The sequence below is a fragment of the Capra hircus genome, chromosome 15, assembly GCF_001704415.2.
Source record: "Capra hircus breed San Clemente chromosome 15, ASM170441v1, whole genome shotgun sequence".
Lineage (NCBI taxonomy): Eukaryota > Metazoa > Chordata > Mammalia > Artiodactyla > Bovidae > Capra > Capra hircus.
In genome coordinates, this window is record NC_030822.1 from 43,065,954 (window position 1) to 43,087,972 (window position 22,019).

The window sequence follows — 22,019 nt, forward strand, 5'->3', positions numbered from 1 at the left end:
AATAATACAAACCTGCCCAACATTGTATTTGGCTGTGCAGTAAAAATGGATGGGTCTACAACAAATCTAGTGTTATCCACTATAAGTGTCACTCGTTCTGATGTTCTTACATTCCGAGCTCCTTCTTTTGCATTTTCATACACAAATACCATTTCCCCAGACGTCTTACAGCTACTATCTGAACTTGACTGACTACTGTTTCTGCTGCTGTTCCCAGCACTGCTGCTGGATCCATCTGGAGACACTTTCTGAGGACGAGGACTGCTTGGACGAGAGGAACTGTGATCTTTTTCACGTTCTGAAATAGAGGTTAAACAAATTTATGCAAATTTTCTTTTAAAAGATACAAGAGATACATATATATCTTTTGAAAATAGTGATTTAGAAAAGTAGTTTTATATCATAGCAATTCTGCTGTTTTTTATTTCAAATAACATTTTCACAGAACATCATCAACCTTCATTTATTTTCTAGAAATAAAACCTAAAACATTACATTGTTTTCTAAAACAATTAATTTTGTAGACTTTTTAAAAAAGACGTTTACCTAACCAATGTTGACCCAGACTAAGATCAAAATTAAACTGAATTATATTACTGCTCTACTTAAAAATATACAGAAACAAAAGGAGTACAATATTCTAAGTCAAATAAGCAAGCATTGAAAGTCAGTAAAAGATTAACAATAATTTTAACTGTCCTAAATATTGAAAGTATTAATACTATTCTGAAAACACAAAGTACAAACTTTGGACTCTTAACTACATTAATAAGGAAACCCCCAAACAAGCAATTTATCTCACAAAAGGAAGGTACCAAAGAAAGAAAATATTTTTACCACAGACACTAAGAAGCATTTATGTTTTCAAATGACTTTTAATGTTTTACCAAATTAGTTTAATAGCTGATGATATACTGCTTTCTTCTCACTCTCATTTTTGAAAAAAGCACTGCTAAAAATTTTATAGGATCATATTATTATTACCTACAATTTTAATATAAAGAAACACTGTTAAAATTCAGAAAATTTTCTTTAGCTGTCCCAACAGTGTACAAAAGAGAAATTAAAACTAAGATTTTGTGATGTTTTCTTTAGAGATTAGATTACTAAACTTTAAAGGTGACCTAAAAATGTACCTCCATCTCATCAGTTTCATCAGCTTTTGCCAAATTCTTTCATGACTCAGGCTACTTAGAACACTCTGTACAGCTTTACTGGTTATATAATTAGGCTTGCTGTATCTCCAGAGATACCCTGACACCTCCCTTGTAGTGCCTATTTCTACAATGTTGGTAGCACCCTAAAAGTAAAATTTGCTAAAGCAATAAAATAACTTATTATATCTCCTATTCTCTTCCCAGATACTAAACTTTCCATATAACAAACTGTTCAGCTCTTATTTATACTTTTGTTGGTTTTTAGCTTATTAGTATTATTCTGATTTTAAAGACCTACTTAGATACTGACAATCTCTCCATATAGTTAGACCTAATATATGATTTTGATTTATATGAGGTAATCAGAAACTGCCTCAAATAGTAAGTCAAAATATTTAATTTGCCACTTCTGAGGGAAAAATAAAAATCAGCAAGCTCACATTGTTTATGTACATCTACTTAAGAAGCGGTGCTTTATAGTCACACAATGTATTTACCTGGAGGAATAGCATTCATTTATAATAAAGAGTAGTGAGGAATAAAGATCTGAGCAGTCAAGGGGGAAAAAAAACCTACTTCCACCCTGCTTTTTCTTCTCTGTTTTTTAATTAAATTTAAAATACTGTCAAAAATCAAGGTAAATGACTCCATGATGGTTACTCTTTCATTTCCTTTTTTATTATGATTAACAAGGATTCTTATCAATAATTTACTACATATTATTTTAAATAAACCACTGCTATATATCTCACAAGATAAAAATTACTTGAAAAAATTTTATATCTACATATTACAGTTGTAAAGGCTGTTCAAATTATTTCTAAGACTGTCCCAAACTCTGAAAAAAAAATTCACTTTAAAGTTTCATTTAGTAAGATTTTTTTTAAAAAGCAAGAATCAAGCTAAGTTAAAACAGAAGCAACTGAAAAGAAGTAAGATGTTAATTTTACTTGTGAATTAGGCATAATTCACTGTTATTACTACTTTAAAAAGGTAAATGCACTGGGAATTTCCTGGCAGTCCAGTGGTTAGGTCTCAGCGCTTTCAGTGCCAGGGCCCAGGTCTGACCCATGGTCAGGAAACTAAGATCCCACAAGTCATGCAGCATAGCCAAATAAAAAAAAAGAAAAAGAAAAAAAGGTAGATGCATGTTTTTGAAACCTGTTGGGAAGTTTAGTTGATTTTACATACCAATATGGTGCTGCCGTGTTGGAGAAGTAACATTTCTAATACAAGGAGTGAGCTGAGATTCTGTTCTTTCATGAGATGAATCTCGTGATCTGTCACTTGACCTTCGTCTATCTCTTGATCTCTCATGTCCCCCACTAGCACCATGCAGACTCATTTTGGTGTGGTCAACAGCTCCTTTAGCAACACGTGAGGGAGTGCTGATAAATTAGAAAAGAAAATTAACCATAGAAGTAGAACATGAAATTGCAAATGCTTTCCAAAAAAACTCCCAATTAATATAAAACTACTAATATTCTGAAGTGCAACAGTCAAATACTATTACACTTAACAATTCTGAAACCTAATTTATTTTAAACTTGCAGGTTTTATAAATTCTGGAAGACTATGTCTTTAAAGATCACATACTCCAATTCAGTTTGTTTAAGGATGAGAAAACTAAAGCCCAGAAAGGTTAACTGAATGTTGAGTTAGTAGCATGGCAGAAGAGGTAGCAGTAGTAGTTAGCAGCAGTAGTAATAGCAGTAGACAACATCCAAATCTCTTAAACATAACTCAAGTGTTCTCCTGGTTTTTCTGATTGTAAGGGAAAAGGAGACGGTGAGCATCAGCTTCTGGAACTCTTAAACACTGAGGTATGGGACAAAGTAATTGGTCTTGCTGCCAAATAAAATAAGAATACATGCTAGGGACTTCCCTGGTAGGCCAGTGGTTAAGACTCCCCCCAAGGCCAATGCAGGGAGCATGGGACTAAGATTCTACATGCCATGAAACATTGTCAAAAAGTAATTTAAAAAAAAAAAAAGAATACATGCTAACTCCAATCAATTCATTTTGATTGAACTCTCTTTGAAAAGCATTTCTGAAATGTTGAAAAGCATTTTTCTAAAAAGCTAATAGCACTGACTAAATAAAGTTACAGAATCTAAAATTTTAAAACATCTTACATAGAACAAATTTGCCCATGGGAAGTGAATAACTGAGGATGATTAAGATATTCTAGTTGACAGCATTCATTCACACAATTATTTATTAAGTTATATGTACTATGTGCACAATGCTATTACATGCCAGGATAGAATTAGCTTCCTTAGAATGCTTATGATTTAAGTGCAGCAGCTATACATGAATTATTCCATTTAAACAATGTAAACAATTCAAATGTTATCCCAAATTTAAAATATGAAATAGTTAAATGTATCTCAAATACAATTAATAAATGAATGACAGACAATAAATGCTCTAAGATCTCACAAGATGTTACTGTAAATCGCTGGTGAACCTGGCACAAACAAATAGCTAAGATTTTAATAATCAAAGTACACTGCAAGTAAGACAACTGATAGGAACAAAAATGAAAGAGCCTAACCTAAGGCAGGTGAAAATTTACCACCTTATTAGCAAATAACATAGTTCATCATTTTAAAATGTTAAGTGCTTTTCAGAAACAGGAGAAAGACAGGAATAGAAGGAACTTCATGGCTTCAGCGTAATAAAGACTTAAAATCAAATTGTCTTTTAATACTTAATTGCTCAACATGTTGAATGCTAACTTAACATTTTGGAACCTTAGTTTCCTCATCTGTAAACTGTAGATCCTACTGACTTTCTAAGTTTAATATGAAGATTAAATGAGGTATAATCAGTAAACTGACCAATAATGTGCCTGGCACAACAGAATCACCCACTAAATGTTACTTTATTTAGTTTTAACAGGCGATGACATTAAAGTTCAAAATCACAAGATTGTACTCAGAGTCACATAGAATTTTAGTAGATATGCTCATAACACTGTAAGCTAATCCTTTCAATTTATTCCAGTAGCCTCTTCCATGATGTTACCTTATTGTCCTTCACCAAAACTACATTATTTAAAAATTTAATCTTGATGAGTCAGTGCTCAGGGATCATCTCCTCTGATTTATTAGCTGTAACACTGTTATTTGAGTGGTTTCTTTCATTATGAAGATCGTTATCATCTCACTATAACAGACTAAAAACACAATAAATAAGGCTGACTCTGTATCTACCCTAAGAGTGATTTCTAAGGAAATAAAGGCAATTGACCAGTTTTTATCAGTCATCTGTCTCTCATAAATCTACAGAAAGAAAAAAAAGAACAAAACAACCCTCTATTCCCACCTTCCTTCCAGTGAAAAAGATCAGAGCAGGATCACATCATTGGAACATAATTTTTTTCTTTAAATAGAACAAATCCAAAGATCATACTTTTAAGTTAAAAACCTTACAACAGGAACAATGGAATTTCTGACTCATCTCCTAAAGTAGGAAAAAGAAAGGAATCCACAATAATAGAATAAGCATTATATACTAGAAAAAACCCTCAAATTATTCTAGCTAAGTTTTAAATGTACTAATAAACACATTTTCTAAATATGAATCTAATTGATAACAGATAAGATACAAACACAATTACAACTAAGGCAAATGAAGGATAAATGTTCAGTAAGGACCAAGCCAACTGATTAATTGAAAAAGGATTTCAACTAGACATCTTTATAGCTGAAAGATTAAATACCACTAAGTATTTTGCTAAAATACTGGCTTCATTTCTAAACTGTTCAGACATTAAACAAATGCAAACGGTGTCATAATATATTCCTGTTCCTTTTTTTCATTCTCAAATGGAATGTACTCTGAATGAGACCTTCAAAATCAGATGTCATGGGAGACTAATTATGTCCTACTCTATTTAATTAAATAATTTTAGATCAGGAAAGCACTCTAAGGGCAAACATAATTAACAAGTGCAAATGAAAATGAGGACAAGCAAGTTCATAGAGGATAACTCTGCTTCATGTTGCATCTAAGAGTTTGGGATACATGAATTGAGAACAGGAAAGGAGATGAAAAGTGAATCAGCCCCAATACCTGCTTCTAGCCAAGACAGAGAAACAAGGACTAAACTTACCTTCCTGTCTGAAACTACCCAAAAGCAAAATATATGAAACAATGACAAGACATAGGACATTTGGAAAAAAGAGTCATCCCTGGAAGATGAAAAAACAAATCAGATAAGGCTAACCATGGGCTTCCTTGGTGGCTCAGTGGTAAAGAATCTGCCTGCCAATGCAGCAGACATGGGTTCAATCCCTGGGTTGGGAAGATCCACTGGAGAAGGAAATGGCAACTCACACCAGTATTCTAGCCTGGGAAATCCCACAGACAGAGGTGTCTGGAGGGCTACAGTCTATGGGGTGGCAAAGAGTTGGACACGACTTAGCGACTAAACAACAACAAAGGCCAACCACTGTCCCAAATTACTACCTTGAGAAGAGTTCTCAAGTGAAACACAAGAGAGGCAAAACCCAGGCAGAAGCTGATGGACTCTGAGTTAAGGATGAAGAGCTGAGAGGTTGGGGACAATAGGTGGCAGAGTTCTAAGGAAAGAGTATACCAGAGAGGGAAGAGCAGCACAGAGAAAACCTCAGCAATCTGCAGAGTCCAGTACTAATTAACACACACATGAGGAAACCTCATTAATGAAGCTGGAGAAACAACGGACTCAGAGAATTAGAGAAAACACTGCCCAGGACTCGCAGAGAGCCAGGAAAAGGGCCTGTCCCTCTCTCCCCACAGTGAGGCTAGAAAACCTCATAAAAGGGCACTAGAGGGGGAATCTGTGGCTATGAAGTGGGAAATAATTGAGTACTAAACTAAACTGAGTACTGTCCTAGTCACATCCAACGAATGCTAATAGCAAGATGTGAAAGAATCAAATCGTTTCCAAGTAAGTAAACTAAATCCTAAAATGAAGCTCAAGAAAATTTATAGGAGTACAAAAATATCCATCAGCCAAACAAGGTAAATTCACAATACATGGCATCCAGTTAAAAATTACCAGGCAAGCAAAAAGGAAGGAAAAAAACCTCAACTAAAACCAACCCAAATATCTTAAAATAAGAAAATCTTAAAATTAGACACACATCTTAAAATTAGAAACAAAAACATTAAGAGTCATTATAACCATATTCCTCCAAAAAGTTATGTAGAAATACAGAATATTAAAAAGATACAAATCAGACTTCTAGAGACAAAAATTGTATCTGAGAAGAAAAATACATTCATCTGGAATTAATGGAAGAGTATACATTACAGAAGATTCATGAATTTGAAGACTGCAGTAGGAAATACCCAAATGAATACACTATTCATTATAGAAGGATAAATTAAGCATAAGTGAGCTATGGGTCAACTTTAAGAGTCCTAATATAGGTATAAATGGAGTCCACAAAGGAAGAAAGGTGAGGAAAAGAAAAACATTTGAAGAATGTCTTGAAATGTAATTAAAATTACAAACCTACAGATGCAACATGCACAACAAATCCCGAACACATTTTAATAAAAAATAAAACCCAAAATGATAACGGCTAGCAACCTAAGATTGTTATATCCTGTAAAAATATCTCTCAAAAATAAAAGGGAAATGCATTTTTAGACATACACACAGAAAAATAAAATTTAAAGAACATCCTTTAGGCCGAAGAAAAAAATAACTCCAGGTGAAAATATGGTATTGTTAATTGTTCAGTCATGTCCAACTCTTTGCAACCCCATGGATGGCAGCCCATGGACGGACAGGCTTCTCTGTCCATGGGATTCTCTAGGCAAGAATACTGGAGTGGGTTGCTGTGCCTTTTTCCAGGGGATCTTCCCAACTCAAGGACTGAACCTCCAGGGGATCTTCCCAACCCAGGGCTTACTAGCAGATTCTTTACCATCTGAGCCACATAAAGGAATTAAGAATACTGGAAATAGCACAAAGTTTGGGAGGAGAGAAACAGAAGTACAATATTATAAGGCTCTCATATGACACAAGAATTATTTAATATAATAAAGGTAAATAGTGATAAACTAAAGATGCATATTAAAAGCTTTAAAGCAACCACTGAAATACAGAGTCAAAGAATTATAGTCACTAAGCCAATAAAGGGGATAAAATGAAATCATAAAAAAAGACACTATCCAAAAGAGGGCAAAAGGTGAGGGGAGGATAGGGAAACAGGAACAAACGGGACAAACAGAAAATAAACAGCAAGATGACAGACTTAACCGTATCTACAATCACATTAAATGTACATGGTCTAAGCCATAAAAGGTAGAGATTATCACCCTGGATATAAAAACCAGACCCAACAAACAGTATGCCCCATCTACAAGAAGCACACTTTAAATATAAAGGTAGAAAGAGGTTCAATATAAAAGGATAAGGAAAGACAAATTATGCTAATCCTAGTTAAAAGAAAACAAGAATGGTATATTAATATCAGACCAAGTAGACCTCAATACAAAGAATATTACCAAGGCAGTTTATAAGAATAAAGGGGTAAATTCACTGGGGTCTCCTGCACTGCAGGCAGATTCTTTACCAGCTGAGATTCTTTACCACCAGGGAAGCCCTTAAGAGCACTTAACAGTCCCCAAAGTTCTTCTGCCTTGTAACAGAGCTTCAAAACACATGAAGCAAAAAAAGGAATAAAATTACAAGGAGAACTCCACAATTATTGTAATGGATTTCAACATCCCTCTTAAAATATTTAACAGAACAAGCAGACAGAAAATCAGTAAAGATGAGTAAGATTTGAACAGCACTATCAACTGGCTTAACCTAACTGACATTTATGGAACATTTTATCCAACAAGAGCAGAAAACTCATTCTTCTGATATGCACATAGAACATTTATCAAGACAGACCATATTCTGGGCAATAAAACAAGTCTTAATACATTTCAAAAAAATTCATACAAAATATGTTCTCTGATTACAAGTGAATTAAAATTCAGTAACAGAGAGATACCTGGAAAATTCCCAAACATTTGCAATTAGATAACATCTTTGTAAATAACCCATGGAGCAAAAAAGAAATTAGAAAGGAAAAGAGAAAATTTTGAAGGGAAAAAGCCCAATGAATCAAAATTTGTGGAATGGCATGATATTATAGCACTAGTTAGGAAGCAAATTATATCTTTAAATGCCTATGATAGAAAAGAAGAAAGGTCTAAGAAAAATTACCTCAGTTTCTACCTTAAGGAACTAGACAGGGATTTCCCTGGTGGTCCAGTGGTTGAGAATTCACCTTGTAGTGCAGGGGACACAGGTTTGATGCCTGGTCAGGGAACTAAGATCCCACATGCTGCGGAGCAACTAGGCCCTAAAGCCACAATTAGAAAGGCAACACGCGGCAACTACTGAGCCTGCAAGCCACAGCTAAGAGCCAGACCCAAGCAGTTGAATAAATTTTTTTTTTTAAAGAAACTAAACAAAGAACAAAATAAACCTAAAGAAAGCAGAAAAAATTATTAAAGAACAGAGTGAAAATCAAAATAATAGAAAATAGAAAAAGAATTGGGAAAAAAAATCACTGAAAACAAAGGCTAGTTCTTTGGAAAGGTCAATAAAATTGATAAAATAACTAGCTAAACTGGGCTTCCCTGGTGGCTCAGAGGGTAAAGAATCTGTCTGCAATGCAGGAAACCTGGGTTTGATCCCTGAGTAAGGAAGATTCCCTGGAGAAGGGAATGGCTACCTACTCCAGTATTCTTGCCTGGAGAATTCCATGGACACAGAAGCTGGTGGGCTACAGTTCATAGGGTTGCACTCCAGAAGAAATAGATGGAATGAACAATTCAATGTCTACTAAAGAATTTGAATTTGTAGTTAAGAACTTTCCTTCTAAGAAAACTCCAGGCTGAAATGGCTTCACTGATAATTCTACCAAGCATTTAACATAGAAATAATAGCAATCTTACACAAAATCCTCTAGAAACTAAAGAAAAGATAATATTTCTTAACTCATTTTATGAGGCCAGCATTACCCAGATACCAAAACCAGAGAAGGATATTACAAGAAAACTATAAACCTACAACCTTCAGAACATAGATTCAAATATGTTCAACAAAATTTTAGTAATTTGAATACAACAATATACAAAACTGTCAAAACATGATCTATAGATTTTTGTATCAAAAATGCAACATTGGTTAAATATTCAAACATCAATCAATATAATTCACCATATTAACACATTAATGAAAAACTTGTATCTCAATATGCAAAGAAAATACATTTAACAAAATCCAAAATCCAGTTCTGATTTTAAAAAACAAATAACAACAAAAACCCTCAATAAAATAGGTATACAATGGAATTTCATCAGCTGGATAAAACCTACAACCAGCATTATACTTAGTGGTCAAAGACCAAATGCTCTCCACCTAAGACCAGGAACAAGACAAGGATGTCCACTTGTACCATTTCTCTTCTCCCGCATACTGAAGAGTCTGGCCAGAGCAATATGGCAAGAAAAAGATATAGAAGGCATCCAGATTATAAAAAGAAGCAAAACTGTCCTGATCTACAGAGAAGATAATCATCTTTTATAGACTCTAGTACAAAAAAGTTACTAGAACTAAAGAGTGAGTTTACTATGGTCATAGAAGATCAATATTCAAAAGTAAACAATATTCCTATATACTAGCAACAACAAACAATCAGAAATCTAAATTTTAAAAACAACATCATTTAAAAAAGCAAAACCTGAAATGACCTAAATGTTTATGAACAGGCGACTGGATAAATAATTTGTGGTATACCATACAACGGAATGCTACTCAACAACAGTAAGTATGAACTACTGATGCAAGTTATAACATGGATCACATACAAAATTATTAAGCTCAGTGAAAAGACGAGAAATACCCTTCCTTCCCCAAATATGGTACATTTGTATCAGATTCTAGGCAATACAAACTAATGTCTTGTGTCAGAAAACAGATTGGTGGTTTGTCCAGGCATGGAGTATGGAAGTTCGAAGAAGGAGGAAAAGCTTACAAAGGACCCCAAGGAAACTTCCATGTGATCAATTTGTTCACTACCCTGATTGTGATGAGGTTTCCTAAGTGCATACATACATCAAAACTTACCAAACTATACAGCAAAACTGGCCTCTTGGCCAAACATAGCTCAATTAAGACTACTCTTCCAGGAAGCTGATACTTAATCATTTCAATTACACACAAGTAAAAAAAGCCATGCCTTTCTTCTCCTATTAAATTATAAATTATCTTTCACAAAACTACATAGATTCTTGCATCCGCCTCTTAAAATGGTTCATGTTCTCATGAAACCAGAAGTTTTTATACCATCAGACTACCATCTCCAACTACCATCTCCAACTGATTACCACTTGAAAATCTCACAGATCAAATTTACTATCCAATAATGTTAATACAGAACTCAAATAAGAATCCTTAATCATGAATCCTCTAAGATCACAATTTTTATTAACTAAGAAATAATGCTTCCAGCCAAGAGCCCATGCGCCGCAAGAGAAGTTACGGCAATGAGAAGACCATGTGCAACTAGACAGTAACCCTCCTCATCACAACTAGAGATAGCCTACGTGCAGCAACGAAGACCCAGTGTATCCATAAAAATAAATAAAAATTTTTTAAAAAAGACTTCCAGCACCTGTAGATATGTAAACAAACCCATCTTAAATACAAATCCTAATATTTTTTTTGCAAAAAAAGTTTCACTTTTAAAATTTACAACTTTATGAGCTTCTGACTTCATCTTATACCAACTTTCATTTAACATCAAAATCAACAGGCAGTAAGTCTCTCCAAAAGGTTTTTTTTTTTCTCCAAAAGTTTTTAAATCTTACTAAAATAGTCACCCTCAGAAGCAAGTATCTATTTATATCAAACTTTGGAATATTAATTTCATATGAATTTACACATGTGACTTTGCCACCTAATTTGTTAAAAAATTCTATATATATATATACAACTTCCAATGATAGACAAGTTCCTAACAAAGAGAAATTTTAGAGTCTCTATCATTTTGTACAGTGAAAAGATCGATTCCTACAGGGGTTGGGGGTAATAAAACTAAAGTAATATATAGAGAGAAATTTTTTAATTCAAAAATATTTCAAAGTTTGTAACAAAACCCATGCCACTCTCAGAATGGATAATGTGTAGCACATAGATACAATGGAATACTACTGAAAAATTTAAAAGAAAAATGAACTACTGACACGTTCAACAACGTGGTAGATATCTCAAATGCATTATGCTCAATGAAAAAACCCAAACCCCAGAGTTTACATACTATCTGATTTCATTTACATATTATTCTCAAAACAGCAAAATTACAGTGATGGAAAACAAATCAGAGGTCGCCAGAAGTTAGGGACGGGGAAAGGGTAACACTCTAAAGGGGCAGCATGAAAGTTTCTTCATGGTGATACAAAGTTCTGCATCCCGATTGTAGTGGTAGTTACACAAATCTGTATGTGATAAAAACATCAAGCAATAAATACCAGAAAAAGAGTACATATAGAAGCCGATGTCTATAGTCAGTTACAGAATTGTACCATTGTCATTTTCCCAGTTTGATACACTTAAGTGAGATGTTATCATAGAAGGAAGCTGGATGAAGAGTACCCAGGAACTCACAGTACAATTTTTTTTAACTTCTTATAAAGATTTTTAACAATAAGTTTAATAAACATAAACAAAAAGGCAAAAGACAACGTAGACACAGAAAACAAAAACCCTATAATCAATAAATTCAGTTCAGTTCAGTTGCTCAGTCGTATCAGACTCCTTGCGACCCCATGAATTGCAGCACGCCAGGCCTCCCTGTTCGTCACCAGCTCCCGAAGTTCACTCAAACTCACACCGATCGAGTCGGTGATGCCATCCAGCCATCTCATCCTCTGTCGTCCCCTTCTCCTCCTGCCCCCAATCCCTCCCAGCATCACAGTCTTTTCCAATGAGTCAACCCTTCGCATGAGGTGGCAAAAGTACTGGAGTTTCAGCTTTAGCATCATTCCTCCCAAAGAACACTTAGGACTGATCTCCTTTCGAATGCACTGGTTAGATCTTGCAGTCCAAGGGACTCTCAAGAGACTTCTCCAACACCACAGTTCAAAAGCATCAATTCTTCAGCACTCAGCCTTCTTCACAGTCCAACCCTCACACCCATACATGACCACTGGAAAAACCATAGCCTTGACTAGACGGATTTTGTTGGCACCGTAAGGTCTCTGCTTTTGAATATACTATCTAGGTTGGTCATAACTTTCCTTCCAAGGAGTAAGCGTCTTTTAATTTCATGGCTGCAGTCACCATCTGCAGTGATTTTGGAGCCCAAAAAATAAAGTCTGACACTGTTTCCCCATCTATTTCCCATGAAGTGATGGGACCAGATGCCATGATTTTCGTTTTCTGAATGTTGAGCTTTAAGCCAACTTTTTCACTCTCCTCTTTCACTTTCATCAAGAGGCTTTTGAGTTCCTCTTCACTTTCTGCCATAAGGGTGGTGTCATCTGCATATCTGAGGTTATTGAGATTTCTCCTGGCAATCTTGATTCCAGCTTGTGTTTATTCCAGTCTAGCGTTTCTCATGATGTACTCTGCATGGAAGTTAAATAAGCAGGGTGACAATATACAGCCTTGACATACTCCTTTTCCTATTTGGAACCAGTCTGTTGTTCCATGTCCAGTTCTAACTGTTGCTTCCTGACCTGCATATAGGTTTCTCAAGAGGCAGGTCAGGTGGCCTGGTATTCCTATCTCTTTCACAATTTTCCACAGTTTACTGTGATCCACACAGTCAAAGGCTTTGGCATAGCCAATAAAGCAGAAATAGATGTTTTTCTGGAACTCTCTTGCTTTTTCAATGATCTAGCAGATGTTGGCAATTTGATCTCTGGTTCCTCTGCCTTTTCTAAAACCAGCTTGAACATCTGGAAGTTCATGGTTCACATATTGCTGAAGCCTGGCCTGGAGAATTTTGAGCATTACTTTACTAGCATGTGAGACGAGTGCAATTGTGTGGTAGTTTGAGCAGTCTTTGGCATTGCCTTTCTTTGGGATTGGAATGAAAACTGACCTTTTCCAGTCCTGTGGCCACTGCTGAGTTTTCCAAATTTGCTGGCATATTGAGTGCAGCACTTTCACAGTATCATCTTTCAGGATTTGAAATAGCTCAACTGGAATTCCATCACCTCCACTAGCTTTGTTTATAGTGATGCTTTGTAAGGCCCACTTAACTTAATGCTATTACCAAGTTCAGTTCAGTTTAGTCGCTCAGTCGTGTCCGACTCTTTGCGACCCCATGAATTGCAGCACGCCACGCCTCCCTGTCCATCACCAACTCCTGGAGTTCACTCAAACTCACGTCCATCGAGTCAGTGATGCCATCCAGCCATCTCATCCTCTGTCGTCCCCTTCTCCTCCTGCCCCTAATCCCTCCCAGCATCAAAGTCTTTTCCAATGAGTCAACTCTTCGCATGAGGTGGCCAAAATACTGGAGTTTCAGCTTTAGCACCATTCCTTCCAAAGAAATCCCAGGGCTGATCTGCTTCAGAATGGACTGGTTGGATCTCCTTGTAGTCCAAGGGACCCTCAAGAGTCTTCTCCAACACCACAGTTCAAAAGCATCAACTCTTCGGTGCTCAGCCTTCTTCACAGTCCAACTCTCACATCCATACATGACTACTGGAAAAACCATAGCCTTGACTAGACGGACCTTAGTCAGCAAAGTAATATTTCTGCTTTTGAATATGCTATCTAGGTTGGTCATAACTTTCCTTCCAAGGAGTAAGCGTCTTTTAATTTCATGGCTGCAGTCACCATCTGCAGTGATTTTGGAGCCCAAAAAAATAAAGTCTGACACTGTTTCCACTGTTTCCCCATCTATTTCCCATGAAGTGATGGGACCAGATGCCATGATCTTTGTTTTCTGAATGTTGAGCTTTAAGCCAACTTTTTCACTCTCCTCTTTCACTTTCATCAAGAGGCTTTTGAGTTCCTCTTCACTTTCTGCCATAAGGGTGGTGTCATCTGCATATCTGAGGTTATTGATATTTCTCCTGGCAATCTTGATTCTAGCTTGTGATTCTTCCAGCCTAGCGTTTCTCATGATGTACTCTGCATGTAAGTTAAATAAGCAGGGTGACAATATACAGCCTTGATGCACTCCTTTTCCTATTTGGAACCAATCTGTTGTTCCATGTCCAGTTCTAACTGTTGCTTCCTGACCTGCATACAGATTTCTCATGAGGGAGGTCAAGTGGTCTGATATTCCCATCTCTTTCAGAATTTTCCACAGTTTACTGTGATCCATACAGTCAAAGGCTTTGGCATAGTCAATCAAGCAGAAGTAGATGTTTTTCTGGAACTCTCTTGCTTTTTCCATGATCCAGCAGATGTTGGCAATTTGATCTCTGGTTCCTCTGTCTTTTCTAAAACCAGCTTGAACATCTGGAAGTTCATGGTTCACGTATTGCTGAAGCCTGGCTTGGAGAATTTTGAGCATTACTTTACTAGCATGTGAGATGACTGCAATTGTGCATTAGTTTGAGCAGTCTTTGGCATTGCCTTTCTTTGGGATTGGAATGAAAACTGACCTTTTCTAGTCCTGTGGCCACTGCTGAGTTTTCCAAATTTGCTGGCATATTGATTGCAGCACTTTCACAGCATCATCTTTCAGGATTTGAAATAGCTATTAACAAAATATCCATAAAACAAGGACAGGAATTTTTTAATTAAGAGAATGAAAAAGAGTTCTTAGCCATTTTTAAAAGTTAGAAGAAGGCTGAAAGAAAAAACTGGTGATAAAGGAAATAAAAAATGAAAGTGAAAGGGTGAGAATAGAGGAAAGTGAAAGAGAAAACGTGAAGTCGCTCAGTCGCGTCCGACTCTTTGCGACCCCGTGGACTGTAGCCCGCCAGGCTCCTCTGTCCATGGGATTCTCCAGGCAAGAATACTTTAGTGGGTTGCCATTTCCTTCTCCAGGGGATCATCCCAACCCAAGACTCCTGCATTGCAGGCAGATGCTTTATCCTCTGAGCCACTAGGGAAGCCCTGAATAGAGGAAGACACTCGATATTCAAATAATATATGTTCCACACAGAACAGAGAAAAGAGGGGGTTATCAAAGAAATAATACACGAAAAATTTCCAAAAATAAATATTACCAGCACTGCTGCTAGAAAATATTGTAACAAATACACAAAACTAAAATATCTACAAAGTGAGTGGTACTCACTTATGTATGAAAGTGAAAGTGAAGTCGCTCAGTCATGTCCGACTCTTTGCGACCCCGTGGACTGTAGCCCACCAGGCTCCTCTGTCCATGGGGTTCTCCAGGCAAGAATACTGGAGCGGGTTGCCATTTCCTTCTCCAGGGGATCTTCCCAACCCAGGAATCGAACCCATGTCTCCCGCATTGCAGGCAGACGCTTTAACCTCTGAGCCACCAGGGAAGCCCCACTTATGTATGGTCCCCTTATATATGTATGGTCCCCTTATATAGTATACAGATGGGAAATACAACCTTATATGATATCACTTTCCTGTTTTGAGGAATTATCTTTAAATACTTCCAGCAACATCATATCCTGGTGCATCTTCTTAATGTTTGCTGAATTTAGCTGAAATTTCAGGATATATAACATCTAAGCATTTCCCATATCAACAGTTTTTTCCTTGCAAATATTTCCATGTATATGTATTTGTGTCTGTAGAGATACAGACATGAAGCTTTACAGTTTATGAGGTGTTTTAAACATTTAATCTTTTAAAAATGCATCATTTTTCTTAAAAACAAGGTAAGTATGTTTGTAAATTTCATATTAGATGTTTCCATCCATTTTTTAATTAGTCTGTCCATATTAAAGAAGCAATATTATTTTGAGGGAAGAAAAGGTGTTTCTATTACTATGTTCTATATTGTTTTAGATTTAACTAAACCATTTAAATGAACTTATATTAATATATTTTAAGCAATCAATTTGCATATGATTTTTACAAGCATTTTTAATATGTTAGGTGAAGAGTTTGCAAAGCCAAATTCAACCCATTATCTCATTTTATAAATAAAGTTTTATTAGAACACAACCATGCCCATTAATTTACATATTGCTTATGGTTGCTCTCATTCCATAATGGCACAACTGAGTGATTTTGACAGACTCTAGCCCACATGACCAAAAACATTCACTATCCAGCCTTTTACAGAAAACTCTGCTGATCCTCACGTTAAGTGTCAGCAACTGTGATGAAAAAAGAAATGCAATTAAACTTTTAAACTTATTTTCAACAGGTTTAATGCAAATTTCTCTCCCTTCTTTTCCCTTTTTTTTCAGTTTGCCTTTTCTATAAGCTTTTTGTTCTTCTTAATTTATGGTCAGTTTCCCAACAAAAACTAATCACTGAAAAGGCAGTTCTCAACTGAAGAAGGGGCTATGCTCTAAAAGGCCATCTGTTAGTATGTTGTTTGATACATACTGTCCATAAATATTTTAAACCATACTTAAGTCCCAGATTTTCCCCTCCCCCCATGCCGCCAAAAGACAAGAAATATAGCTCAAGAAAAGTTTTAATACTAGTTTTTCTCTTCTTAAAATCTCACTGTCAGACACGTCAGCAACTCTAGTGAGAAGCAGTAGCAATAGCAAGGGAGCCTTATATACTGTTGTATGACTACTCTAAGAGTATCTTTTCTTTGAAGTGAAATGAAGACCTAGATCCTAAGAACTCTGACAGAAAAGGAACTCTTTTTTTTTTTATATATGAAAAGATATTTATTGATATTTCAGGCCAATTTTATAGCCTGAAAAGTTCCAGATACTCATTTTTTCCCCCCTAAGCTTTTTCTCGATTCTATAGATTCCTCTGTCTAGAAGGATTAACTGATTTTTTTAAAGCACTGTCACTGGAAAAGGAACTCTTATTGGTCAAAAACATTTAACACTTTACTATCAAGGTAACTGTCAGCTTTCCTAACTGACAAAAATTATTTTCATGCAGACAGTGACAGAGGTTTCTTTTGACTTTAAAATAAAGGTTTCTTTTGACAGAGGTTTCTCAGATTTTGAACTTTTTTAATAAAGGAAGATGTTGCTAGGAAAGAACCTCTCCAAAATGATGAGTCTCTGAAAAGAAGTTATCTAATTGTTACATTGCTAATTTTTTTACTTCTAAAAAATAATCATGGTTTTAATTCATCACTAAAGCATTAGGTACTTGCAATATACAGTAATTATACTCCATAATAACTAAAATTATTCTTACTCCCTCCTCTAGCAATGCTTTTAAGTTTTATCATGCAGTCATTCTACCAAATATTCACTGAATATCTATTATATACTACTTATTATTCTAGCCATGGTGGACATAAATCAGAAAGTCTCTGCCCTTAAAATTTATACATTCAAGTGTACAAAAACACAGAACATATATAATAAATATATTAAATACCATATGCTGGTAAGTGCTATGAGGAAAAATAAAGCAGAGTTAAGAGGACAGAGTCATCATTTTCAGGTGAAAGGTTCTATTTCACACAGTGGTCAAAGCAGCACTCTCAGAGGAGAAGATGTCTGAGCAAAAACAAAGTAAGACATAAAACTATGAGACTGAGGGAAGGGTAGATAAAAAAGATCTTGTGCCAAAAGCAATCCTTGGCTTTTTAAAGGCATTCAGGAAGGCTAGGACAGCTGGAGCACAGAGAGCGAGAAGGACAGTATTAAAAGATGAGCTCAGAGATAAGACTAGGACCAGATTATGAAAGACCTTCAAAGAATGTTCAAAGCTTTTCTGTTTTTGATCTGAGTGAAACAGGTACCAATAAAATTTGAATTACATGATCTAACTTATGTTAGATGAAGCAGACAATGAAAGAAAGAAGGTAACAGTAGGGTCAGTGATCATTTTGGAGGCTACTACAAATAATCCAGGCGACAGCCAAAGTGACTTGGATCAAGGCTGTAGCAGTGAACATGGCAAACACTGGACTAGACTATATATTCGGAAGAACGAGACTTTGGAATTTGATAGATTAAAAGTAAGAGGTGAGACAGAGGAATCAAGGATGACTCTGATTTTGGCCTGAAAAACTGAAACATTTCAGATTCTGACTTATTTTCCCATGTTAAAATAACAGTGGGAGGATTAGGTTTGAAAAGTATAAATGCTTTTTACACACATTAACACTGAAATGCTTATTAGACATCCAAGTGGAGATATCAAATATGGAGTTAGATATACAAGTCTAAAGTATAGGGAAAAGTCCAGGTTAGAGATAAAAATTGGGGAATTAAAAACCATTATATACTTTGTATTTTCAAGCCCTACCATAGAAAATTATAAAATATTTCTGAAAAATTGATAATCACTATAATCACACAACCAAATAGGAAAAGGAGTACGTCAAGGTTGTATACTGTAACCCTGCTTATTTAACTTATATGCAGAGTACATCATGAGAAAAGCTGGACTGGAAGAAACACAAGCTGGAATCAAGATTGCCGGGAGAAATATCAATAACCTCAAATATGCAGATGACACCACCCTTATGGCAGAAAGTGAAGAGGAACTAAAAAGCCTCTTGATGAAAGTGAAAGAGGAGAGTGAAAAAGTTGGCTTAAAGCTCAACATTCAGAAAACGAAGATCATGGCATCTGGTCCCATCACTTCATGGGAAATAGATGGGGAAACAGTGGAAACAGTGTCAGACTTTATTTTTCTGGGCTCCACAATCACTGCAGATGGTGATTGCAGCCATGAAAGTAAAAGATGCTTACTCCTTGGAAGGAAAGTTATGACCAACCTAGATAGCATATTCAAAAGCAGAGATATTACTTTGCTGACTAAGGTCTGTCTAGTCAAGGCTATGATTTTTCCTGTGGTCATGTATGGATGTGAGAGCTGGACTGTGAAGAAGGCTGAGTGCCGAAGAATTGATGCTTTTGAACTGTGGTGTTGGAGAAGACTCTTGAGAGTCCCTTGGACTGCAAGGAGATCCAACCAGTCCATTCTGAAGGAGATCAGCCCTGGGATTTCTTTGGAAGCAATGATGCTAAAGCTGAAGCTCCAGTACTTTGGCCACCTCATGGGAAGAGTTGACTCATTGGAAAAGACTGATGCTAGGAGGGATTAGGGGCAGGAGAAGGGGACGACAGAGGATGAGATGGCTGGATGGCATCACTGACTTGATGGACGTGAGTCTGAGTGAACTCCAGAAGATGGTGATGGACAGGAAGGCCTGGCGTGCTGCAATTCATGGGGTTGCAAAGAGTCGGACACGACTGAGCAACTGAACTGAACTGAACTGATGATCACAGATCACACACAATCATGACCACAGACTTGTCATGCAAAGTGGCTTGTGTAATTCTATGAAGCTATGAGCCAAGCCATGCAGGGCCACCTACGACGGACAGGTCAAAATGAAGGGTTCTGACAAAATACAGTCCACTGGAGGAGGGAAGAGCAAACCACTTCAGTATTCTTGCCGTGAGAACCTCATGAACAGTATGAAAAAGCAAAAGATATAACACCAGAAAATGAGCCCTCCCAGGTTGGAATGTATCAATATGCTACTGGGGAAGAGCAGAGGGCAATTACTAACAGCTCCAGAAAGAATGAAGAGGCTGGGCCAAAGCGGAAATGACACTCAGCTGTGGATATGTCTGGTGGTGAAAGTCTGGCCTTGGAGTACAAAATGAAGTAGGGCAAAGGCTAGTAAGAGTTTTGTCAAGAGAACATGCTGGTCATAGCAAACATTCTTTTCCAACAGCACAAGAGATGACTCTACACATGGACATCACCAGATGATCAATACTGAAATCAGATTGATTATATTCTTTGCAGCCAAAGATGGAGAAACCCTATACAGTCAACAAAAACAAGACGTGGAGCTGACTGGTTCAGATCATGAGTTCCTTATTGAAAAATTCAGGCTTAAATTGGAAAAAGTAGCAAAAACCACTAGGCTATTGAGGTATGACCTAAATCAAATCCCTATGATTATACAGTGGAGGTGAAGAAACAATAGATTCAAGGGATTAGATCTGGTAGACAGAGTGCCTGAAAACCTATGGAAGGAGGTTCCCAATATTGTACAGGAGGCAATGACCAAAACCATCCCAAAGAAAAAGAAATGCAACAAGGCAAAGTGGTTGTTTGAGGAGCCTTTACAAATAGCTGAGAAAAGAAGAGAAGCAAAGCGCAAAGGAGAAAGGAAAAGATATACTCAACTGAATGCAGAATTCTAGAGAATAGCAAGGAGAGATAAGAAGACCTTCTTAAATGAACAATGCAAAGAAATAGGAGAAAACAATAGAAAGGAAAAGACTAGAGATCTCTTCAAGAAAACTGGAGATATCAAGGGAACATTTCATGCAAGAATGGGCACGATAAAGGACAGAAACAGCAAGGACCAAGCAGAAGAGATTAAGAAGAGATGGCAAGAATATACAGCAGAACTGTACAAAAAAGGTCTTAATGACCCACATAATCATGATGGTATGGTCACTCACCTAGAGCCAGACATCCTGGAGTGTGAAGTCAAAGCTAGTTGAGGTAATGGAATTCTAACTAAGCTATTTAAAATCCTAAAATATGATGCTGTTAAAGTGCTGCATTCAATATGCCAGCAAATTTGGAAAACTCGGCAGTGGCCACAGAAATGGAAATGTCAGTTTTCATTCCAATCCCAAAGAAGGGTTATGCCAAAAAATGTTCAAACTATTATACAACTGTGCTCATTTCACATGCGAGTAAGGATATGCTCCAAATCCTTCAAGGCAGGCTTCAGTAGTATGTTAACCAAGAACTTCTAGATGTACAAGCTGAATTCAGAAAATGCACAGGTACCAGAGATCAAATTACCAACATTTGTTAAACTGTAGAGAAAGCAAGGGAATTCCAGAAAAAAACAGTCTGCTTTATTGACTATGCTAAAGCCTTTGACTGTTGTGGATCACAACAAATTGGAAAATTCTTCAAGAGATGGGAATACCAGACCACCTTACCTATCTCCTGAGAAGCCTGTATGCAAGTCAAGAAGCAACAGTTAAAACTGGATATGGAACTGAACTGATTCAAAATTGGGAAAGGAGTATACAAGGCTGTATACTCCTTTATTGTCACCCTATTTATTTAACTTCTATGCAGAGCACATCATTTGAAACGCCAGGCTGGATGAAACACAAGCTGGAGTCAAGACTGCCAGGAGAAATATCAACAACCTCAGATATGCAGATGATACCACTCTAATGACTGAAAATGAAGAGGAACTGAAGAGCCTCTTGATGAGGGTAAGAGAAGAGTGAAAAGCTGGCTTGAAACTCAACATTCAAAACAGTAACATCATGACATCTGGTCCCATCACTTCATGGCAAATAAAAGGAGACACAGGTCAGATCTCTGTAGAACTAACATCCTGCATGTCTTTCAGTTTCAGAAAAGAGGAGGGGAAGAGTTCCTTTTTTAAGACCTAGGGAGCATCTTTTTCTACTAAAAAGTAAAACCAATAGAAAAAAATATATGAAGTACAAATACAATACTTAGTTTTAGAAATATTTATCATGACCATGAATATTTTAACAAAGCTTACTTTCACAAACCAAGATTCTAGAGAGAAATCAAAGCAATCCCACAATCACTCATTTTCAAATGGCCTTTTTTGGGGGGGATGGGGGCTGTACAGCATGTGAGATCTTAGTTCCTTGACCAGGGATCAAACTCGCACCCCCTGCACTAGAAACATAGAGTCTTAACCACTGAACCACCAGGGAAGTCCCCTAAATGGCCTTTTGAAAACACAAACTAACTTGTTCCATTAAATTCCC

At 36.5% G+C, this 22,019-nt stretch overlaps 1 protein-coding gene across 3 annotated transcripts in view; it reads right to left on the reverse strand.

Moving 5' to 3' along the window:
• BTBD10 (BTB domain containing 10) overlaps window positions 1-22,019 on the reverse strand; it is a 76,969-nt gene that overhangs the window by 22,307 nt on the left and 32,643 nt on the right. For all 3 annotated transcript variants that reach the window (XM_005689601.3, XM_005689599.3, XM_005689598.2), the window contains 2 exons: window positions 2,349-2,545; window positions 13-298 (listed from right to left, as the gene is read on the reverse strand). In XM_005689601.3, coding sequence (XP_005689658.1) covers window positions 13-298; window positions 2,349-2,502 — 440 coding nt within the window. In that variant the 5' untranslated portion in view covers window positions 2,503-2,545. The remainder of the gene's footprint in view (window positions 1-12; window positions 299-2,348; window positions 2,546-22,019) is intronic.